The sequence below is a fragment of the Amblyomma maculatum genome, chromosome 3 (genome assembly GCF_055883805.1).
Source record: "Amblyomma maculatum isolate TAMU_Amacu chromosome 3, ASM5588380v1, whole genome shotgun sequence".
NCBI lineage: Eukaryota > Metazoa > Arthropoda > Arachnida > Ixodida > Ixodidae > Amblyomma > Amblyomma maculatum.
Window position 1 is genome coordinate 68,440,052 of NC_139346.1, and position 23,070 is coordinate 68,463,121.

At 45.6% G+C, this 23,070-nt stretch overlaps 1 protein-coding gene and 1 pseudogene across 1 annotated transcript; both read left to right on the plus strand.

Annotated features, from left to right (window-relative positions):
- The first annotated feature begins 9,571 nt into the window (after positions 1–9,571).
- Positions 9,572–12,237, plus strand: LOC146194914 (glutathione S-transferase 4-like). Its single transcript, XM_084597583.1, has 5 exons — positions 9,572–9,796; positions 11,014–11,072; positions 11,284–11,425; positions 11,633–11,803; positions 12,021–12,237. Exons 1-5 carry the CDS (start codon positions 9,656–9,658, stop codon positions 12,156–12,158), a joined length of 651 nt encoding a protein of 216 aa, XP_084453709.1. The 5' UTR covers positions 9,572–9,655; the 3' UTR covers positions 12,159–12,237.
- An 8,794-nt stretch (positions 12,238–21,031) lies between these two features.
- LOC146194915 (uncharacterized) lies at positions 21,032–22,721 on the plus strand (annotated as a pseudogene).
- Positions 22,722–23,070: the final 349 nt, after the last annotated feature.

Consider the following 23,070-nt stretch of genomic DNA (forward strand, 5'->3'; position numbering starts at 1 on the left):
TACTAGCAGCCAAGGCTAACAGAACATCGAGATCCCAGAATAACATTGATTACATGTCTAGGTCACTTCTCAGTTGCTTGGTATTGTTACTAGATAAAAGAGTCGTGTACACCTCTTTATAACTTTATATATTTTAGCTAGTGCGCCGGAAAAATTAAGTCCAGTAAGTTTTTGCTGCCGATAATACCAGAGCATTATGCTGTGCATGTAGTATGCTCGTCCCCCTCCATCATGCGGCTGCGGCAGCGGAGTGCAGCGGACGAGTGCGGATGACATCCGCGTTGGCCGATAAACGGTCCGACCCAGACGCTCCGCATCCGCCCCCTGCGTCAGGCGGCGGCACGCGCGGCGACAATGCCCTGGATTTTGCTCTTCACTCTCGCTACACCACTCTCGCCTTTGAATGGTGAGTGGCCGCCAATAGTGATCGCTGTTATCAATGCGCTGAGCGTTGCATTGCGATCGCTCACAGAAAGCTCAAAATCGCATACGTCTCGCAAATCTAGTTTTGCTGGGATGGCGTTTTTTTATTTTTTTTAACAGCGTACAAACAGCTGAAAATCAGTGCGAATAGGATCAGTAAATATGAGTGGTACATTTTTGGCATGTTTTCTGTTTGAAAACACAAGCTCAAAACAGTGAAAAAGTGAGGGCATCTACGGTGATACTTCAAATGAAAAAAGGTATATGTGATGCCGTATAAAACGTTATCAGGCTGTATATATAGGTAAGATCAACACCGCTCGCGTAATGTTCTACATTGCGAGTGTAATAATGAGTCACGAGCGGATATGGACAAATGATAAAGCTCGAACGTGACACAAACTAGAACTTAGGGGCTTCAAAAAATCAGTAAGCCTACTGGCGCAGTTTAGACGACGATAAGAAGCAGAGCCTTGAATACAACCAAGGAGCGAAGAATCTGCTTTAGCCAATGAGACGTTATGATTTGGCTTGTAGGGTTTAGCGTTTCAAAGCGACTCAAGCTATGAGGGATGCAACGAGAAGATATGATTAGAACCCAAATCGCTCATTGTAGTACTCAGTTGGGCAGAGAAAGAACACGAGATTCTGATTAGCGAATGGATTAAGTCAAAGGTGCATCCATGTGCGCCTGGCAGCTCGCATAAAAAAAATAAAGAGTACCAAAACACCTTTGTCTCCTCATTAGCGTATGTATGATATGAGGTCGTCGAGTAATAAAGGCGGTCATAATAGGGCAACGCAAGGCGAAATAAAGAAATTAGTGGAGGATATGGGCGTGTGTCCATCCAAGCACCTGCAATGCTCCATCCGCCTCCTCATAGTACCTAAGATACCCATTGTTCTCGCGTAGAGGCCGATAGGAGAAAAAAGCGCAGCTGACGACGACACCCCGTACACGCACGCAGCCTCAGCTGACATTGCTGCTTCTTTGTACCTGACATTGAAACTGGCCGCATCTGTTTGGCGGCTGACTGTAAAGCGTGCGTCGAGCGGTGGCCATTGCTAAGTTTTACGCTACTTCGGATCTTGGTGCGCTTGTAATGATCCAGCGCTGTGGCTGAACATAACCTTTTTTTCTTTTTTTTTCTTTTACGGGCATCAAAAAGAAGAAAATATCTGAGTTGAATTTAGTCTTTATGAGTCATGCAAAGATATAGTGTTGCTTGAATAAAAGTCTTGTGCACGTTAAATCGGCTATACTACTTAGGACATCAATATCTACAGCTGTTTCCAAAATTCTGATAGATGGCTGAAATTCTAAGTATCAGCTCAAGATGGGTCAGTACGCTTGAATGAAATTCCTTTGGTTTCAGCGTGTTTTGAGATGGACAATTAAGGAAGTTATGAAAAGTGACATTTCAACTCATGTCGTAATGCGACGCCTTTGCAATATGCCATGTGCACTTGAGTTGGGATGTTTGTTGTTGCGACTTTGAATAATTGCGTGCAAGCCGAGTATTTCATGTAAGGGACAAAAATAGAACTTGCGCGCAGTTCAGTTCGAATACTGATACCGAGAACCTTATTGCACCCCTTGCTTGTTTGATATTCCACATGAGATTATTTGCACGCACGCTCGAAGATATACAATGCCAGTTTGGCAACTTTGAAAGTACATTTGATAACAAATACTGCGCAGTGAGGACGACCAGAAGAAATACAGTTTAGGATTTGCTCTTCACGCTTTCCAGCGGCGTTTTCTGATCAGAACAGCTTGTATCTCTTGCCGAAATTCCAAGCATCTCTCTAACCTAAGAGGGACAATACTACCACACTAAAAAACCGATAACGTTTGTTAACTCTTGAATAGGCAGGAAAAAGCACGCCGTCAATATTCGCGAATTTTCACCCGAGCTCACCACGGTGGGCGGGCAGATATTCGTTCACTAAATGCATACCTTGAACATCAGTTTTTAAAGATGCGTGGGAGCTCATGTGCGTGTATGTGTGTGGGTGTGTGTGCATAGATTTGTGCGCGCATGATGCAAGCACGGAAGTGCTATGCTTGATGAAAGGGAGGCTCGTGTGTATGAATTAGAAGCAATTTCATCTACTCTTCCGGGTCTTATTTTAGTCATCCAGTGTGAAGAAGCCTTCCCATCTTACCTCAAAAACTGCACCACATTCACACTTTTCTCAAATTCGTGTGTTGCACATGGCAGTGGAGAAATCTTAACAGTATATCATTCAACTTTTACCTCCGCCATTATGTTTTATATCACTTCTTCTGGATTTTTAAAATGCTTACGATGGAATAAACTAAGTAATTATTTGTTTTTAAAATTATTTGTAGACAGTGTTTCTTGCCTTAGATGCGATAGCGTTACAACTAAGGTATAGAAATTGTTTAAACCGACATCGAACAAGAAGGAAAAATATTCGAGGACGCAATTTTATCTCCAGAATGATAACAAAAATGAGGCAATTAAATGATGGAGTCCAATAGAAACCGCATTGCTTGAACGAAAAGGCGCTTTTTTTCGAGTAGGAAGTCGTTCGAATAATAAAATGGCGTATGGCTATTTGTTCTACTCCTTCACTGTTTCAATAACATTTGCAGCTATAGAGTGTGTTGTCACGTAGGCCTCATTCGTCTGGTAACAGTTCCATGAACGGAAATCGCACACATCCTTGGCGTACGTCATAAACGAAACCTGCAGTGTTCAGCCGCTCAAAAATGAGAATGCTTTCTATAGCTCACGCGCGAAGCGGGCGCCTCCAACCGTACTTCATCTATCATCATGGAGGCCAAATGAGTATCTGCTCCGGCTGCAACGTCCTCTCCCAAGAGGGGACCAAATTGTTCGAAGCAGTTTCTTCCTCCAAGTGAGCTCAACGAGGAGACTGAAAGCGTTATAAGCTTCGGTCTCGTGTACAAACGGAAACCCGTGAAACGCGCCAAGCGTGAAAACCGATGCCGCAATGATCCGTGAAGTAAAGAAACGCCTGCAGTTCACGAAGCGGGCAAGCGCCGCGTTTGTTGGGCACCCATCATTGAGGGACGAGCGCAACGAGCTGCATCCGCTGTTCCATTAGGCGGCCGTGCGTGCTCAGCAGACATAACGAAAAAGAAAAAAGAAGAAATACGCCCTGCGCTTATTCGAACATGATCCGCGTTCCGAGTGCACGTGGTCGACGTAGCCGCAGCGGATCTTCCGCTGGACAAGAAAGGTCTCCAACATCGCTTGGAATGCCTGAATAATATCGGCCCATACATCATGATGATGATGATGATGATGATGAAACACGCTGGTGTAGTTTCGGCTTTAGAAGCGTGGCGCAAAACCGTTCGCGCAAAGAAGGATGCATTTACCGCGCACCGCAATATTCTAACTCCGTGACGTCTACAACTGCGCTTCCGGCGTATAAAAGTGGTTATTAAGTCGACGAACAAGAAAGGAGACATGCAGGAACTTTTTTGTAGATAGACTGTAAAGTAAGGATCGCTACGCGAAGTTATGTGAATATAGATACACAGCGCGGTTTGTTTCTTAACTTCTATATTATTTTGAGGGATGAGGGCGCAAAACAGGAAAATAAATGTTCACTCCTAAGTAGCGTTTCTGAGTGTACAGGGGAGATAGCTGAAATTTAGCGCCCACAGTTTCATATAGCAACCACGATAAACTTTGACCAACATTGACGTCCCGAAGTTGCGACATTTGCGTAAGCGCTTCTTCAATGAGGAGCGCACTCTGTGACGTGACCATTCGTTTAAGAACGCGTCATTTATTTGTAAAAACGCCGGGATACGACATTGTTGATGTAGCCGATAGGAATGCCTAAGAGCTTTAGGTAAATTACTCGCCGTGAGTGAAAACCGATGCTTTTAAACTCTTCTCAAGCGATGTGTGCCTCCTTAGTGCAGTGCATACAGTCAATCAGAGATGCAGCTCTGCAAGCAGCTTACTACGGCCAGAGCATGTCACTCCAGACCAGTGAGATTAGCCGCGGCATGTGCATATGGTTGGAACCTTTGTGAAGAAAAAGATACCTCATACTATGCAGGCAGGTCCTGAAGTGCGAGACGCGTCTGATGGACGGGAGCGTACGCTCACGGCTTTTTTCGAGACGTAACATTGAGATGAAGAATTGCACTGGTCCCAAAGTGCAGGGCCGTGCACAATGCCAAAGAAGCGTATGCCTTGAAAACGGGCAGCGCGGCAGGAACGGCTTCGAGCAGTCCTCTCTCCATTCAGGAGAGAAGGAACGCAGCGCTCAGACGTACACATACGAAGGCAGACGCAAAAGAAAGCCTCATCAAGGAAGGTCTTTCACTGCCAGACAAGGAGGCGGCGGCTCGACTAGGAAGCTCTGTCTGCCTGTTTGGGCCTTTTCTTCCCAGCTGACTCAAGCGGCCGCTATTCGCCGACACGCAATCGAGCGTGGGCAGCAGAGAAAGAACCCTGGAGGAGCAGTGCCAGACGGCTTGACCGCGAAAGCCGGCTGAGGCGTCTGCCCCTGCGGCGTCTGAGTGCCGCTCGGCCCAAAGTTACGTGCAGTTGGCATGACAGATTCCGCGGCTTCGTAACGCATGTCTTCGGTTCACCGCAGAACGCACTTTTGAGAGTTTACATGACAAGGTCCACTTCCTTGGGATTTACGAGGTGGGAACACTTGTGAATGTCCAGGTCTACAGTCGTGCTCAGTAAGACTTGCAACGAGTCAAAGAAGCGTGGTTTTGATTTATGCAAAGGAATAATGGGCCATGAAACCGGAGCAAAAAGCTGCCCTTGTCCTTTCCGCTTTTTACACAGCATTCGGTGCCTAACTTTAGTCCATCCAAAAGTTCTCCCTTCGTCTTGTAAGAGGGTTGGACCATTCAATCTGTGGGCCTCAGGTCATAATCAACGTGGTAGTTCGCCAATCGTTGCCTCTTGGAGTGGTCTCATAGTATCGACTAAGCGCTCGACCACCCCAGCGCAGCTGCATTGCACGGAACTAGTGTCTGTCGCCTGCGGCCGACTTGGATCAGCGGTGGGGTCAGAGCGGCCGCAGGCGGGGGCGCCGTGATTCAGCTCAGCCACAAACAGCTCTAACGTCGAGGCCACGCGCGCGGGCTTCGTGCTAGCCTGAACAAATGAATGAGAAGACAGGCGCCGAGCCGTTTTTTGCCAGATTAAACGGGGTCGCCACTACGAGGACGGCCGTAGTAAACGCTACGTCGTAATGGGAGCTGAGTGATCTCGTGTTGCGCATGCGATGGAATGATCCTTCTTCCGCGCTAGGCTAACGCTGCCGGAGCTACCGTATCTCTGCGCGTCTAGCGTTTTACGACCGCTACATCGTTCAAAGCGCCACGATACAGCTACAAACGCAGGAGAGGCAACCTTGAATAGCCATTTCAAAGGAAGCAATATAGAGAAAGCTGAGCTGCCTTACTAGTGTGCAACTGGCTACAAGCCCCAACGCTAGATTATCTTTTGTGCGGCGTTATGTTGCATTCTTTAACAGCGTCCAGCGATTCGTCGTTATTTTCGCCATGAGCTTTGGCAGAACCGGGTATATTATAACGTTTCGAAATGTAAAAATCGCTTATTTAAGTAAAGAACACATATTTGACAGCGCAGTTATAATATGGCGAATATATACGGTATTACTTGATGGCTTGAATGTATTTGTCCTGGAATAAAAATAAAGGAGACATTCCAGCACCATATATAAAACAGTAACACGATAACGTTGATAGATTTTATCAGCTGCTTTCATCGAAGGATTTTGCTACTCGCTCAATCTATTTCCCTCTTTTGCCTCTCTCTTATCTCACAGATACATATAGGATACAGGTGCTAACTCCCAAATGATCTTAAAAACCACTGAACATAATGCGCCGCTTTTATCAAGCCGCAAGAACCTCCCTGCGTAGCCTAGGAGCAGCCACTCTGACTGAGAATCCAAGGCCCTACAGCGTTGATAGCTCTCTTTTTTACACGCTCCAGCGGAGCCCGAGATGGCAGCTCCTACTCACTCAGCCATGCCATGTGACCTGCGACGTCACACAGCCCGCCGACCAATCCGTGCCATGCAAGTCCGCCTACCATAACCACTTTCTTGATTTTTCGCTAAAGCGCGGACAACGCTAAAGTTCAATGTTTTTAGCTCAGCATTGAACTCCGTCGAGGGAATTTTTTTTTCGGCTTAATAAAAAAGCTTATCTAGCATCGAGTGTGCGCATGCTTTAAAAAATGGGCCATAAGGATGGAAGTTCCACACAGCGCACCACAAGCCAGTCAAATAGGTTTTGAGGACTGCGAAAACCGTTCAGGATACACGGGTTTTGTTAGATATTAATACTGCCAGTATCACAAGAAGTCTTTCATCCTGTGCCAATAAAAATAATGGCTTATTTACAACACTGCTGTAAATTGACCACACCTGTCAATTTAAACTGTGGCCATAAAATATCGCCTCACGCAGCACTACCTATGGTGAGTTCACTTATCACACACAGCCGGCAGTATTTGTGGATAGGCGTCCTGCTTCATGGTCTCAAATTGATGCATGGCAGAGTCGATGGCTCTTTCACCCAGCGAATCCGCAGTGACCCAAAACTTTTCGAATAAGGGCAGTTTAGTACACCCGCATATCACCACAAGTTGTATAGAAAGCTATAGAACATCTGGTAAGCCTCGTCTCAATGTATTAGATGCGTTTTTAATAGATCGATAATAGGGCATTGCCGCTGATGTAAGCACCAACGTTAAACATACAGTAATATATTTGGTTGTAATTTTCAACGCGAAAGCGATTCTAAAGACATCATAGTTGAGAGGTCGATCTCCCGAGGTTCTTTAATTGCATCCGCATCGCGCAGTACTTAGTGCCCAGACTTAGCTTTAGTGAAAACGCGGTCGTGTCGGGGCTGTATCGAATAGATGTCTCTATATACAAGCAGTCCATCGCTCTAACCATCGAGTCACTCCAAAGAAGAGTGAACACTAACTGAGGGAAGGTGTTTACGTCTTTATATGTGGACGCAATTTGTGTGCAGGCCTTAAAACTTCTACTGTCATAGAAATAAATGTTTTAGGGCGCTGTTTGCCTGCTGAAAAGACATCAAATAACAAAAATCACGGTTGGCATAGGCGCTGCTTCCGGATAATTACGATGACTGCTTTTTAGGGCATTCTAACTTCGAAATCTTACAAGATTCCAATGCCATTCAGTTAAAACAACACATAAGTTAAACTTACAAGACACCGAGCATCAGCGTCGTGGTGCTGATACCTATTACTGTCATGAACAGGTAATCCAATATTTGGTCTTATTGCTCCGACAACACCTCATTAGCTGAGTTTTCCGCACACATTTATTCAAGCATGTTACTATTAAAAAGAAAAGAATACATTTGCAATGGTGATTTGGATTGTGCCATTTGCTGCTGCTCATGCTGTTTACAGCCGATCGCAACTGCTCTTTAGCTAAGTGCAATAGAGATCACTCGATGCCAAACGAAGTAGCCGAGTGTTTGAGGCAACAAATGTTTTTTGTAGAGAATGGATTGCATTAAAAAGAAAACGGGGATTATACTGTCCTGGCGCTCTAACCTACAGCCATGTTTATTCTGGTTCCTGTATTTGGCGCCACATAAATGCTAATTTCGAGCGTCTTTAAAACGCATTTAACAGCAAGTGAAGCAGAAAGTAAAAATGGCGCGGCTGAAAATATGACGTCAGGGCCGTGCAAACGCATATTACGTTCGAGGCATTTAAGAACGATGTGGCACCGCCCACTTTGTTTCCTTTTACAGTGGTGTTACATTGCAAGAATGAGCACGTCTGTTGGAATACGAAAATGGTGATTTGGATACGCTCAATACGATTAAATTTTATGCAGCATTTTATTGGTGCACGTCTGGAAAAAAAAAGAACGAAAAATAACTACAGGAACTGCTTACGCACTTGATCAAAAGCGGGGTTTGAACCACGGCGAAGAAAATCGGTTGGTGGCGCATACGTAATTAAAAATATCATACTCTAAGAGCAGCGAAGAGAACATTTACTCGGGATGATTACTCTTGTAACGAAGAGTGAGTATTTTACTTGTCTTTTAACTTAGCACATTCTATTTGAACATCAGTGTGACGAAACTAATCCACATGTAGAGAGCGAGACGTAGAACACCATAACCTAATAGCTGCATGCATTCTATTTTTATTAACCCATTCGAATGGACGCCAGGCCTCCCGATGAACTTGTTGCCATTGCTTAAAGAAGTAGAGAGCAGTCAATAGTGATCGCTTACCTAGCCTTCATTCTGCCAGTAGCTCGACGTAAGTAAATGTAATGGTCGTCCTGATGAGTTGACATCTGTGAGACAGGTTAGGATCGAAAAAGCGATGTCTAGTGGCAGACTACAAATTTTCGTCAGTCCTTACTCGCCAATTTTCTTTGTTTCATACTACAGAAAAAATGAAATGACTAGCAAGCCGTGGTATCCTGCGGCGGCCATATTGCCTTCACACTAAACAACCACAGTTGTAAAGTATTGTTCGTTGCGCATATTCTACTCACAGATGAAAGCGTTTTCGAAGCAAAGCGTCGAGAACGCCTACCAGATAATTTCAAGGCTTTCGCATTTCTATGCTTCGGCGTTTTATCTAAACTGAGCCACTCTTGCTGGTTCGCAGCAATCGGATCTTAACTTTCTTGAACAAAATCATCACAAAACGTCTGATAAATCCCACGTTTCACCCAGCTTAACAAGCTAGGACAGTCAACGACATTGCGATGGTATTTTATTTTTATCGCCTAGTAGAGTAAATAATGATTAATTCTGATGTTCTTGATTTACGCAGCGGTAGCGAGCCACGCAACATTCTCATAGCGAAGTCCTGTGGGACAATTAGTTAACGGTAGGAATGCAGTGTGTTGTTAGGGGCGTCTCGTGCTTTACGTTACAAGCAGTTTTTCCACTTATTTTTCCCTTCCCCTTTACTTCATTCTTCTCTGCTGGCGATGCGCTTTTCTTACTGATGCCATTCCAACAGGCCGCTATCTAGAGACTCTAGGGGTCGCGGGCAACGGCGCGGGCGAGTGAAAATGCAGTACCCTCTCCCTCCGGCCTGCCCATCAAAAAGGGCGCTCGCCGGAGGAATCGCTGCCCAGTCGCACTCAGCCGTCCTCGGTTCTTGGTCGAAGAAGCTACGCCGCTCCTCACTACCGCGACCATGCCCGTCACCCTGTACAACCTGCCCGGAAGCCCACCCTGCGGCTTTGTGCGCTCGCTCGCCAAGCACTTGGGCGTCGAGGTTACCCTGAAGAACCTGGACTTTTCCAAGAAGGAACACCTCGCCGAAGACTACCTCAAGGTACGTGGGCGTGACGTGCAGTGGTTGATTTTAGCTCTGCTTGTTAATTGTAAGCGAAACTTATCCCTCGTCTTTGATTCTAAGCACGCTTATGAAATATTAGCCGGGAGTGTGGTCATATTCGGTTGCACGGGTATGGGGGCAGGGGTTCTGCGTAGCGACGCCGCCTTCCTAGCGTTCATGTTGAGCTTCAGCAGTGCGTTAAACATCTTTCACACCATTCAGCTCCGGAACAATCGGGAATTCGCTTTTTGTTATGTTGCACGAAATATTTTGCACACGGGCTAAGTTTTACACACTTTTGCCTACTGGTGCCGCAGTTCTGTTAATTTTTCAGTGTTTGCTTTTTGCATCCCATCTATGTCCACGGAATTTGATGTGCACTAGATTTCATTTTAGCCCAGGGAGAATATAAATTTGTGTGCTTGCTTAACGTGACAGTTTTGGGAATCCTTGTCGTTTCTCTTTACGTCTGACGGCGATTCGACACAATTAGCAGTGCAGACGTGTTCTACTTCCGCGTAGTACCTTGTTCCTAATAGTGGCACACTGCCCACTGTGCCATTCCGCTTACACCAATACGCCCATGCCTAGCTGTCCCTCGCTTACTCCTCAATTATCCCGGGGAGGGCCGAGTCTTTTCCGGTTGCATGGTCGCGGGGCCGCCGTGGTTCACTTTATACAACACGATGTCCCTTCCCCCTCGCCCTTGATCTTTTCCTCACTTGCACTGACTTCGCTCCTACCTGTGCCTTGACGCTTCACTTAGTTTAAGTCTTTTCACCTCTTCTTTGTTAGTGCTGCTCCGAGTATGTCATAGACTATATACTACGGTCTCAGCTCGCATCCCGGTACTTTTTCATGCCTTTCTGCACTTCCCTTCCCCCCCCCCCCCTTTTTTTTCACTTTTGGTCACCACCTCTCATCTCTATTACTATTACTCGCCATTAGCCCGCTCAGTTTCACTCCCGCGTCTTGCTACCCTCAGTCTATGCCACAGTTCTTTCCCGATGCCATGCAGCGATCGTTATCGCAAACACAAGCCAGATTTTCTGCGGTACTGTGTTGCAACGCCATGAATGTTTATCTAGTTTTTACACTACCCACGTTAGATTGCTCCCCTGCCGCATTCGCGAAGCATGCCTATGCCTGCGCGGATCTCTTCCGTGAGCTTCCCTTGCTCCTCACGGTCATTTGCTCTTTGTTCCCTTTTACAGCTCAACCCATTTCACAAGGTCCCCACTATCGAAGATGAAGGCTTCGTTGTGTACGAAAGGTATGTGTCCGTTCTTTATCACACCGCTGTTCTTGCCATCACCATTACCTCTTACTGCCGCCTGCATACCGTAACTGTCATCCCTTTAGCTCGATCTATATATTTGCATTTTGGGTTTCTTACGAATCGTCCTTGCCTGCCCTGTCCCCTTTAGCGTTCCTCACTACCCCTTGCCGCACCATTTGTCTTTATCAGAGACGTTGTCTTCCAGCAATGCCATCGCCTATTACCTCCTGCGCAAGTACGCCCCTGAGTCTGATTTGTACCCCGCCTGCTACAAGGAACGTGCCCGCATTGACCAGGTGCTCGCCGCTGTGGCCAGCACGATTCAGCCCCAGCAGCTGCTCTTCTTCGTGAGTACCTGTGCTGTTCTCAACAGCGCTTCAATGTCTACACAGGCTCTTGCATCTATCGTCGAGAGGCCACGCCCACAATCGGTTTTCCCGCTCTGGTGCTCACTTGTCTACTGTTTCATTTGTTGCATCTTTTCCCCTGTGCCCTCTCCACGTCCCCGATGCTGCTCTTCTCCGCTTAGTCTACCCGGTTTTCATCATTTGCAGCGTCCCCGCTTCTGGGAAAACACCAAGCCTACCGAGGAGGAGGTGAGCGCCTTCGAGCACAACGTTCTCAAGGGCTTCGAGCACCTCATTGGGGACGGCAAGTTCGCCCTGGGCGACAAGCTTACCCTCGCTGACCTCTGCTTGGTCTCCAACCTGACCATCGCGCTTGAGGTGAGGTTCTGAACCATGGTGACTAATTATAATCTCTCTGCTCGATTCGGATGCCATTACTCTCGTTGTGTGTGTAAACTGCCCAGGCAGTATTCTTGCTTCGTGTTATTATACTTACTTGCTTCAAGTACCCTATTCAATCTGGGCAACTCTTACTGCACTATGCTCTTACCGTGCAGGTTCCGGTGCTCACGTTTGCAATATTCTGTTCTTTCAGAATGGCTCAGTGGACACGGCTAAGTTCCCCAAGCTGGCGAGCTACTACGAGCGCGTCAAGTCCGAGCTCGCCTACTTTGAGGAAATCTACAGGCCTGCAATCACCTACCTTCAGCAGCGCTGGGCTGAACTTAAGTGAACACTGAAACGAATGTCTTAGCTCTATGAATTTACTACAGTAACCAAATATATGCAATAAACTGATGTTCTTTACCAAAGCTTGCTATTCCACTCTTCCTTTTTCCGAAAGGCTACGAGCACCCCCTCGCCTATATTTTCAGTAATTAAACGTGGGACACTAAAGCGTAGGCTTCGCTGCTGCATTTGTGATGCACATTGTACTTCGCATTGTTGTGATGTTTGTATCAGTGTTAGCATTTGAAATACGTTTTTGTATACATTTCAAAACATTCTATCGCTCTGGCCGTGTCATCATTCTTCCGCGTCATTATTTGCTTTCAGAACGCTGTGAGGTGGTTGAGGTAAATTTACGCTTTCAACATATCGGTCTTCATCCTTCAATACGAATTCTAGTTTGAAATATGGAGACACTCAAGCTCCACTGTTGATGGCGTGACGTAGTAGCGACGGTATGTTTTACTTTTTTTCAATTTTAGGTTCCACTCAACTTTCTTATTGCGTATCCTAAGGCACTGCCCTTTCAGTCCGAGTATGTGGCTCTTTTGAAAGCTCCTTTTAAAATTATTTAAAATTTTTGATTCATCGTTTTATCGAGTTCAAGTTTATTCCTTGCTGCAAAGGAGTCAGAGCTGAAAGCTGTGGTAACAGCTTGACTTAAGGTACAGTCTTCTTGAGATAGCGGAAGTGCAGAAGGAAAGCGAGGATCACAATTCATACTGTCATTGGTAGGCCATACAAAGCCACGCTTATGCTAAGCGCGAACACACATGCAAGAAGAAAGCGCGCATGTAGTGAAAGCAACTGGAATATACACAGTATAGGTGTCGCGTAACAATAAAGAAATTTCATATGCCTGCTGATTTCACATACAGATCTCGTTACGGATTTTGTTTTGGATTGGTGGTAATATTAAAATTATGATGGCTTAAAGTGTGCAACAAGACGAGAAGGTTGTAACTTATTGACTGGTTCATAGAGTAAGTTCTTGATGTTGGGGTGATCCAAGTGTCTCTCTCTCTCTCTCCTGTTACGGCAGCCGATGTTTTCTGAGTTGTCCAAGTACAGTGAAGCGATTATCACGTTTTGTGAATGTTATTTATAGCATAATAGAAGCCTTTAAAAGTATAATACAAATATAGGTAAGATATAATACTTTACAAATATATTTCTTGTGGTGAAATATATAGAACAAGCGTACCGGACAGCCTTTTTTCGGCAGCAAATGTAATAAATGAAGTACTGATACCCCTGTTGTACCCCAAACCAAGCTGCAGTATTGAATATGAGCTTGTACTAACGTGAAGAGCACCACCTTTACTCAAAATTGTCTAACGTAGAGGGGAGAGTAAAGGACAGTTCTCTGTTTTCTTCTTGAGTTCTTCAGCACATCTTCATGGTGCTTGTCGATTTGGCAGGCGACATGTAGTTCACGGACACACTGAGATGAAGGACGACAAACGAAGTAACACGATGAAAATAATTTTAATTGCTAAGAGGCGACTGCCCTACAAGAGAGGCTGACTGAATGAAAACTACGCTCAGCTCCACGAGCTGACACGCTAACAGCAACACGAGCTCATAGCTCTGCTTACGATTTCTTCCAAGCCGTAGCTGCTGTGGCCTGCCTCTACCGTAGTTTCGCCGAGTGGGAACCGGAACCGCCGATGACCGCGCGGAAACGTCTAGGCGCGGAGGAGGAGCGGAAACAACTTGGAGCCGCCAATACTCCTGCTCCCCCTCCGGTTCGCCATGGGTTCGCCAGAGAACCCAAGAAGCATGGAGGACAAGAAGTTACCGGAAGCCATTGTCAGCACTCGCGGCCTTCCCAATGACGCGAAGTGACGAGAAGGGTTAGTTCCGTGCGGAGGGATGCACCGATGCACGCGTGAGTCAGCCGACGCCGCCGACGGTGAGGAGGCGCAGCACGGTGGCCCCGATTGTGCAATCGGTCGTGTCGCCGTCTGGAAGCTGCTTGAATTTCATGTTGAATTTCCATCGCCGGTTTCTGCGGCGCGCGAATAGAGAAAGAGGTTGGTAAAGAGTGGACACACAAAGAAAAGTGGCCCCAGGAAATGACGAGCGACTTGCTGCGCTGCCGCCGATTGATGGATGGCGCCACCAGCGCTGACGCGCGCGCGCGGAGGCACGCGCTTAAGGGGCAGCCCGCCGGAGCAGACGACAGAAGTTGTCGAAGGGGGCGGGCAGTTTGCGCGTGCCTCACCTGAGAGGCACGAACCGCATACTTTTATATTTCTTGGGCTGCTACGCGGAACGACTGCGGTTTGGAACGGCGGCATGATGAGCAATGTTTTTTGCTGAACTACGCTGCATTTCAAGCAGTTTAGATTGATCGCGCTGGCCGTTGCCAATTAAATTTCGCAGCTCGTGAAGAGGCGCGGTGCGCACGCCTTGTGGGCAGCCGGCTGTTCAGGCGCAGTTCGTGACGCTCCGGCAGTTTCCAACCATGGCGAGATATAATATGTTGTTTTCCTGAGAAACTGGATTGCATTTCGAACAGTTTAGCTCTGCACGCTAGACAAAGTGGCATGTGAAGGCACCAAGACATGCTGTTGCGTCAACAAGGCGTGTTCGCCGGCTGGTGCGGCCAGGGCTGACGCGGTTTGCTGAACGACTAGTTTTCCTTAGTGTCGCGTTTAACAGGGCAACCGCAAGGTGAGAAATGCTTCATTCTTGTAAAACTGCGCAGCATTTTAGGCAGTTTAGCTCAGCATGGCGGTCCGCGACTCACAAAGTCGCGTATGAAGGGCAAGCCAACACAGCGTGCTCGCCGGCCGCGGTGAGGCCGCGCCTGACGCGGATTTGCAAACGGCTAGGTTTGCGTGGTGTGACGCTGCGTTTAACGGGAGAACGCGTTAAAGTGAGAAATGTTTTATTGCGATGCAAGCTTCATTGCTTCAGCTGTTCAGTGCTTTTGAGGAACATAGTTTGTTTAGTGGCTGTTATTTCACTCACAGTAGCAACGCATTTTCAGATAGGTTCGGTTAGCCTGCATTTCCTGACCTTTACCTTGCAAGAGTATATTTCGTACCAATTTTACGAATGACAGCTTGACTGTTCTGGACAACAACTTCTTCGTACCAAGCTTCAGTACGCATCCAAATGCATAGATGTGTGCGCGGTGTGCCTTACACTTCCTTGCAACCTTCTGCATCATGTTCATACCTTTTCTACGAGCGCTGCATGAACCCATGGATTACAGCCGAAGCACAGCAGATGCAACGACAGAATGTTGTGGTCTTCCCCCAAGCGTCAGTACTCCTCTCTGCCCTGAACAATTTACTCTTGCTAAGGTAGCCGCCACTGTGATGGTGTAGTTTATGTACTGCCTCTTTTGTTACAGAACATTTGCCATAATTCGGAAATCAACATCATGCTATTTTTTTGTCTATAACTAAGTGTTGTTTCTCGCCTTGTGTAATTTTTATCTGTATTGTGCGCATCACCTACCGTGCCAAATTTTGTCAATGTCTCCGTCTACATCTGTTGCATCTCTTATGTGTTTTATATGCAGAAAAATAAATGTTCATTTCAGGAAGCACTTGGCATCTTTTCTGCAATACCGTTTGGGAAAGGCTGTGGCGCAGCTGCGGTGATGGCCAGTTTAGAGCACTGGGAATCTATTTTTCATGTTTTTGTGCGCGCTAAAAATAAATACAAACACTAGCCGACTATGTAAAATCAAAATAATGCGCCAAAGCATACAAATCGCGCCTTTCATCAAGACCGGAAGTAGTTGCCTCAGGCCGCTTGGCGCGCTACAGTCAAATGGGCCGCTGGGCCTTATGGGAATATCCGCTCTTTACAAATATCTTTCTCTATGGCGCGCATGCTGAAACATTAGACGATAGGCCACCGTGGCCTTACAGGTAGGAAATTGTAAGAAATGTGTTCTTTGTGCGCATTCCAAGAACCAGGGAGTGCAACGATACGATTTGTTTACGCAGCCTGCAATTATTTCCAACCCTGCTTGTCAGCTGCTGCTAGTACCGTAGAAATATGAGCTAGCGCCCCATTCCCCCGAACATCACGCACTTCCACTCTCTTTAGCCTTCACGCACTTCCTCCAGGCAACTGTCATACTTATCCAGCCTAAGATTTCAATATAAACGCAGCTCTCACTCTCAAAACATCACAAACAAAAACGGCATCGGCACTGCGCTGGCCGGCCTGGATGTGGACATGCCCAAAGGTCGACAGCTTGCGTCGAATGATCACCGCGATTGAGACATCCAGTACGAGCGACCCAAAAAACAGATTGGCGTTGTCTATAAGAGTTAGCTCCGAAATAAATAAGATAATCGGAAACATTTCGAATAGCGCGTCGAAAGCAAACGTTGGCAGCGTGCGCCCATGAGTCATGCATAAGCGGGGGAGTAGCCAGAAAGCTCAGCGGCAGCCCGCTGACGTCTTTGCGTGAACTTTCAAGCCCGATCGATCGTATAAGAGATGAATTAAACCTAAATTCATGTGCACTGCGCTCATCCTTGTTTCTTCTGACGGGAACAATTTGCTGTGGCAATTTTGAATTTCTGTGCCGTTCCGGGAAAACGCCCCCTCCACCTTTTCTGTAATTTCGGCGCCTGGGAGGGCAGCTCTTGCTCAGAATTTTCCGGTACTGTTAAGCCGACACCTGCTCGACCTAACCCGCTTTATAACGTATCACCAAAAACGTTTCTCGGTTGGTAGTCTGTTGTTGAAGAGCTCCCTATGTTCTCAATGATACGTGAGCATGACTCGCGGACCGTATTTCGCAGGGTATTTTATTCTCTTTTGCTCTATCTTGCCTTCGATTGTACCCCCCTTCCTCCGACAAGTACCTTAACTCTCTTAACCATGGTGGGTGGTTTTGAGAATGAATTTGTGTTGTTCTCCGGCTGTTTGGAAGGAAATCGAGGTCAGCGCCTTCACCTGTTTGTACGGGTACTGAGCGCTCTTGCTATACAACGCGCTATTTCCGGCTCTCGTTACTGGGCTCTTCTTTCCCAAATCTGTATCCGTGCTTGAGGATGAAACAAGCAACATGCAAACAACAAAAGAACACTAAAAGACTGTCAGATGGTTGTCGAGAGAAGATACTTGGCTGTATTGAACGCAAAGGCCAAGTTTCAATGTCGTCACTGCTTTTTCTAAAAGTGAATGATACTAGGAATTATCAAACTGCCTACGTTCTATGCTTCTGCCGTTATGCTTGCACCTTGCTTCAATGCAGCCGCTAAAACATTTTCGCTATGCAATTGATAATACTTGTGTTAACAGGGCCTTCAGCTGCTTATAGAATTGCAACCGCTGATAACTCATTATCAGCATCATATATACCAACTGCAGGGCAAATATAAGTCCCATTTTCCTCTCAGTAACCAGGTTCGGTGCTAGCGGCAACCATTTTAGCACAGTGAAGTTCTCAGCCTCTTCCACCAACCTAATTTTCTGTGGCCCTCTGCTACGCTGCCTTTCTCTTGAAATCTAATTGGTTGATAACTCAGACTGTCTTATTTCACTGACCGGTGAATAATTTGTTCTTTGCGCGAGCACATAAAATCGAGGGATGACAAGATTACAGATTCCGCATTCATTCGTTCATCTTCTTTCGTTTACTACTCTCGTTAAGTTGAATATAACTTCATACCTTTCAGAGCTATCCTAGTGCCTTATCGTTATTTGAAATGCGCTAGCTGGCGTAACCGTACATATCATTCGTCTAAGCTATAATAAGACAGCGCCTGGCAAAAACACGTCCATCTTTTTCACATTCAAACTGAAGTCCCCTTGTCAAAACGTTGGCTGGGCTTGCGAACTGAGACTCCCCCTCTACCCATGTTCAGTGCTGTTTCATACTATGAAGCCATCTTTTTTCTTTCGCTTTGCGGTGGGATAAGCAAGTAACTACAAGCTTTATAATTTCGCCACAGTCTCACATCTTGAGCACGGCTTAACCATTGTCTTAAGATTACAAATCATCGTTTCTTACGATTAAGAACTCCATTAGAAAAAGTGAAGGAAGTTACGGCTTAATTTATGCGGCATATATCTGGCGCCACTGCAGCAAAGACAGCGTTGGGCGGAAGAACCGTACCTGTTTACCCTTTGTACATAGGAATTTGTAAATCAAATCGTTTTGGAACCAGTGGAGATCTAATAAATCTCTGCTGCGCAAGCTGAAAAGTTTCCAAGCATGAAGGCAGCGCATCCAGGAAGATTTAAGATACTGCAATGATGCAGTTTCCATTTCTGAGAGGTATTATATCGCCCGGTGAATTCATTATGGCAGTCCGTGCGCAATTTCCTTGATTCACAGGAACGCAAAAAGAAAATGTTTTTCACGAACTTCAACTGCGTGATTATCGCCAGTCCACAAAGCTGAGTTTCAATTGTTTTCAGGCCCTTTTACTTGGAGTTTAGTTTCCCTTCAGGTGGTGATCTGAGGAAAGACTAATTAATGATATAACCAGGGTTTTTGATGTATGATGGTTCGGACTCGCAAACAGGTACGTTACTCGAGAAAAATAACGGTAACCTATTTATTTCTAACCAACATAAATTAATGGGAAAAAACAAGCAAGACGAAAACTATTTGCAACGTGACTGAACCGTTGATTACACGAAATCAACCCTGAGTTAACTCAGAGCGCTTACGTTTAAGCCCTCTCTCTCCGCCTGTGGCCGGGACAGCAACCAATAAGAAATCACACTAAGAAAGTAAAATAAAGTTTCCCTCTGCTAATCAAAGACTGGAGAAAGAATATAGGCTAATCAAATACTTGGGAAAGTAGAGGTCTCAAGGAAACATATAGCCACAGACTTAGTTCTAGCTGCCTGCGCGCTAAGCCGTGGTGAGGACGAAGCGGTCGCTCTGGCGTGAGGTGTGATTGAGCTTGCTCTGATCTGGCCGATAAAAGCTCGGCAGGTACCCCTGTACGTCTACGACTCCGCTTCGTGTTGTATGTGGCAAACCAGAGCCAGCTCAAGCACACCTCACGCGAGCGCGGCCGCTTCGTCCTCATCACGGCTCAGTGCGCAGTTAGCTCGAACCAGGCCCGTGGCATTAGTCCCCCGAATAAGCAGAGTACAGTCGCGTTGCGAGGGTAGTAAAAAGCAGAGATAGAGGTATATAGAAATTAACAGCAGAAACTTTAAAAGGGAATGCCGCTGCATAGAGTGCATGAAAAGGAAAAGTACAAAGATAATGATAAAAAAATAATATAAAATTCAGAACCCGAACAGAATTTAAAGTGGAGCCTCATTGCTGTGATGCAAAAACTACGGCCTTAGTCGCATAAGAGACAGTGTCAGTCCATGGTTGCTGACGACCGACGGCCACAGATCAGGTGGAACAACTTCATAATTCACATTGCCAGCACGACGGAGTCCCTCATAAGGTCCGAAATATAAGTGGAGCAGTTTTTCGGACAATCGTTTTTTTTGCGCAACGGAGTCCACACCCACACTCTGTAACATAGAGTGTTGGTAACTTAAGTGTGGTGCAGGTTGTAACACCTGGAGTGCGTGCCTTGCTGAGCTCTGATGTGCAACCGAACAAGCTCGCGAGCTTGCTCGGCTTGTCCGACGAAGATGCTCGCGCCTGGCGCCAAGTCACCGTCCGCGCATGAGAGCATGGCGTCTAGCATCATGCGCACTTCCCTTTCGTAGATTATATGGAATGATGTATCAGACTCTTTCTGTTTAGGTTTCTTTGGAGTCAGCATGGGGTTGCACGTTTGAGCCGCTCACTAAAGTATTTAATACCGGGATGGGTGAAAGAAATACGCTTGATCTGGGTCCCAGGTCACTGCGGTATTTTCCAAAATGAAGTATCAGGCTTCTTGGCTAAATAAACTCCTGATGCCTCTTTTACATGTACTGTTCCTAAAATCATTATTTTTGGAATGTCCTGTTTTCAGCGTTATCAATGTATAGCCAATGCATAACATCTCATCGAAAGTTACTTCATGTCATTCACGGCAATCTTAGGTAATGCTGACTATTATGTGATGCATGATGCCGCACCTAAATTTTTATTTATGTACAGGCAGTTTCAGTCTGAAAACCTTTGTAAGGCTTGCTTGAGATATAAAATATTAAATCTTTCTTTCACACCGGCCAAAGGTTTTCACATTAGAGAAGGGTACATTTAGAAATTCCAAAAGCAGAGTCGGGATTTACATTGTCAGTCCTGTTTCTTCTCACATTCGGTGCGAGTGCATGAGGATTTGCGTTGCTTCAAATTTGTCATTATTTATGTTACTACATCCCAGCTACGGACAAATTCTATTGCGAATTGTACACTAAATATACAAACTTCCAAATGTTAGGCTCGTATTTTTTCCCCTTTAATTCAGTTCTGCTATCTTAAATCCTAGGTTGTTTTTAGTTGATAATCGGTTATTGCCCTAATTCAGTGTCTGTAATACATATGGCAGTCCACACTGAACCCTGGCCAATCCCCCTTTTTGGGTATGTGCCATTTATTAATGTAGAAGAAAAAGAAGAAGCCAGATCCTGAAAAGAATTGTCGCTGCTGGTAATGATTTTCCGGGTCCTTGCGCCCTTGACTGGACTTCTCTGGGCGTGCCCGCCGTCCTAGAATATATTTTTTATTTTATTTATTTTATTTATACATATTGTCAATCCACTGGGGATTTTAACAGGAAGGACATTTAATACAAAACATGTCAGGGTGAAAAGGATTGCATGGCTAGAAATGTCAGATGCAGAATGCGTAGTCTTAAAGGTGAAACGATGGGAATACAGTGCCACAGTGCGTCCACTGCCACAGCTAAGAAATTTTACAGCAACCACGATGCCTACAAAAAGCTGCATGGGTCTACAGCGACATCAGATTTCACTAGACGAATGAACAGCCTTTTTGACGCTTTGAATTCTCGAAGGCCAGAGCACGTCCAGTACAGTGAAGCTGAACACATTGCCGTAAGATATACGTATGCCAATCATTTGTGGAGAATGGTTCTTTTGTTTTATTATTGAACTCACACATGTTTAACTTCTAGATTGAGAATGTTGCATGACTTGATAGCTGCTGCAAGTACATAGAAGTGCTTCCAAAACAGAGGCAGGTGTGTTTTCGCAGCAAGCCCACACGTGAGGCTATCCGAATAACCCTTCTCAGCACTCTTTCACTTGTTGAGAACCTCCTGTCATCTGGGTTTCGCTATGTATTGGTTGGAAAATTTGGTCAAGCACCGTTGGAGGTAATTATGATAGTTAGCGTACTTTTGTTTTGAGCAATATCAGTAATAACAAAATATTTCTATTCCAGAGATTCTTCAGCATAGTGAGACATATTGCTGGTGATGGAGGGCAGCCAATAGTCCAGCAGTTTTTGTTCATTTATCGAATGCTTTCAGTGAACAACTTAGTCCAGCCACCAAAGCGAGCATCAGTCAGTGGAGATAAACCGCAACAGCTTCTCAAACTGCAAGACCTCTTCAACAAACAGAGCTCTACTACTAACCATGTGAGCAGTGCTATATTTAAAAACTTCACATTAATATTGAACATGCAGTTTTCGGGCTATTACTGCGCTGTTCAGCACAACGTTGTTGTAGCTCTGTTGTGAGCATAGAAATCAGCTGGACACTGGCAGTCTTATAAATAACGCTATTTAAAATTTTCACTTGGTCGAGTTTGTATTTGTCGTGCTTTTAGAATAGGGTTTTTATGTTCTTTGCTAAGAATGAACTATAATATATTCTCACGCTATTAGGCTTTGAGGACCTTCAAAGTGTGTCATACAGTCCAGTACGTGACTAATTTGTGGATGTAGATAGCTGCATTACTGATGGAAGTGTAACTGAAATAAAATTGTATTGGGCGCAAGGGCAATCCACAAAAGCACTAATTTTGCTAACCAAAATTAGTACCGTTTTGGAAGAATGGTAGTAATTATTGTTTTGGCCTTTTCTTTAACTAGCACTCCATCATGAAAAACTTGCAATGTAAATTTCAGGCTGACTCTCTGGCTGTTCTTCTGAATAACATCCTCTTGGAGCCTGGTGACTTCACATCTGAAGCAGCAGCTTCCCATCACCAGAACACCCCAAAGAGGGTATACTTGACTACCTCGCAGGTTACATCACGAAAAAATTCTCAACACTCAGCTGCTCGAGTTGCGTGGAAACACTGAAAGCTGCCCAACAGAACCCTTCTGGACTGATACTTGCAAGATCAAAGGGATATCTGCAAGTTCCCTCAAACCAGCTAATCTCCCTGCTCAAAGTTGTGGAAGACCACATCGAATCATTTACAGTGGACGGAATTGCTTGCAGTAATGTGTACATGAACATTGTTGAGAAGGTTCTGCTTGACAGCCACACAGCCTCAGCTGCTGTTGGGTGTACATCTCATTTTGTGAGTACGACAGCAGAAGTGGTTCATTTCTTTCTGAGAACAGGCTTGCATTTTTTCACTAGAGAAAAGAATAAACAGATGCGGGAAACTGGGCGTGCCATATGTCCAGCAGGTGGTGGAAGAAAGATGGTGTAAATGCAACACTGAAAGAAGCCACATCACAATCGCCAACTGAATTGCATTTCCTGCCGAATGAAGGCCTTTTTCATTGATTTCCAGTTAACCTTGTCCTGTGCCTGCTGGTGCCCACACTATGCCAGTCTAGTTAATAAGCCCATCTCTTCATCTGACTCTCTGCAGCACACTGCTAAAATTTTCTTGGCATCTACTCTGTTGTAAGACACGGGTTGTCTGCTCTCTCTATTACATGTTTATTTGCTCCTCTTGACTTAAGCTTGATTCCTCTGTTTGTGACTGCTGTGTGCGAGATCTTCATTTTTGCTGTGTGCATCAAGACGGTAATCCCCTATGTTCTTTGGCCAACGCACAAGAGTATGTAGAACTTTGCCCATGCCTTGCTGCCG

Coding starts and splice junctions, on each gene's coding strand:
- LOC146194914 (XM_084597583.1), top strand. CDS start 9,656: ATGCCCGTCACCCTGTACAACCTGCCCGGAAGCCCACCCTGCGGCTTT. Junction 9,797..11,013: donor TCGCCGAAGACTACCTCAAG/GTACGTGGGCGT, acceptor TCCCTTTTACAG/CTCAACCCATTTCACAAGGT. Junction 11,073..11,283: donor GGCTTCGTTGTGTACGAAAG/GTATGTGTCCGT, acceptor GTTGTCTTCCAG/CAATGCCATCGCCTATTACC.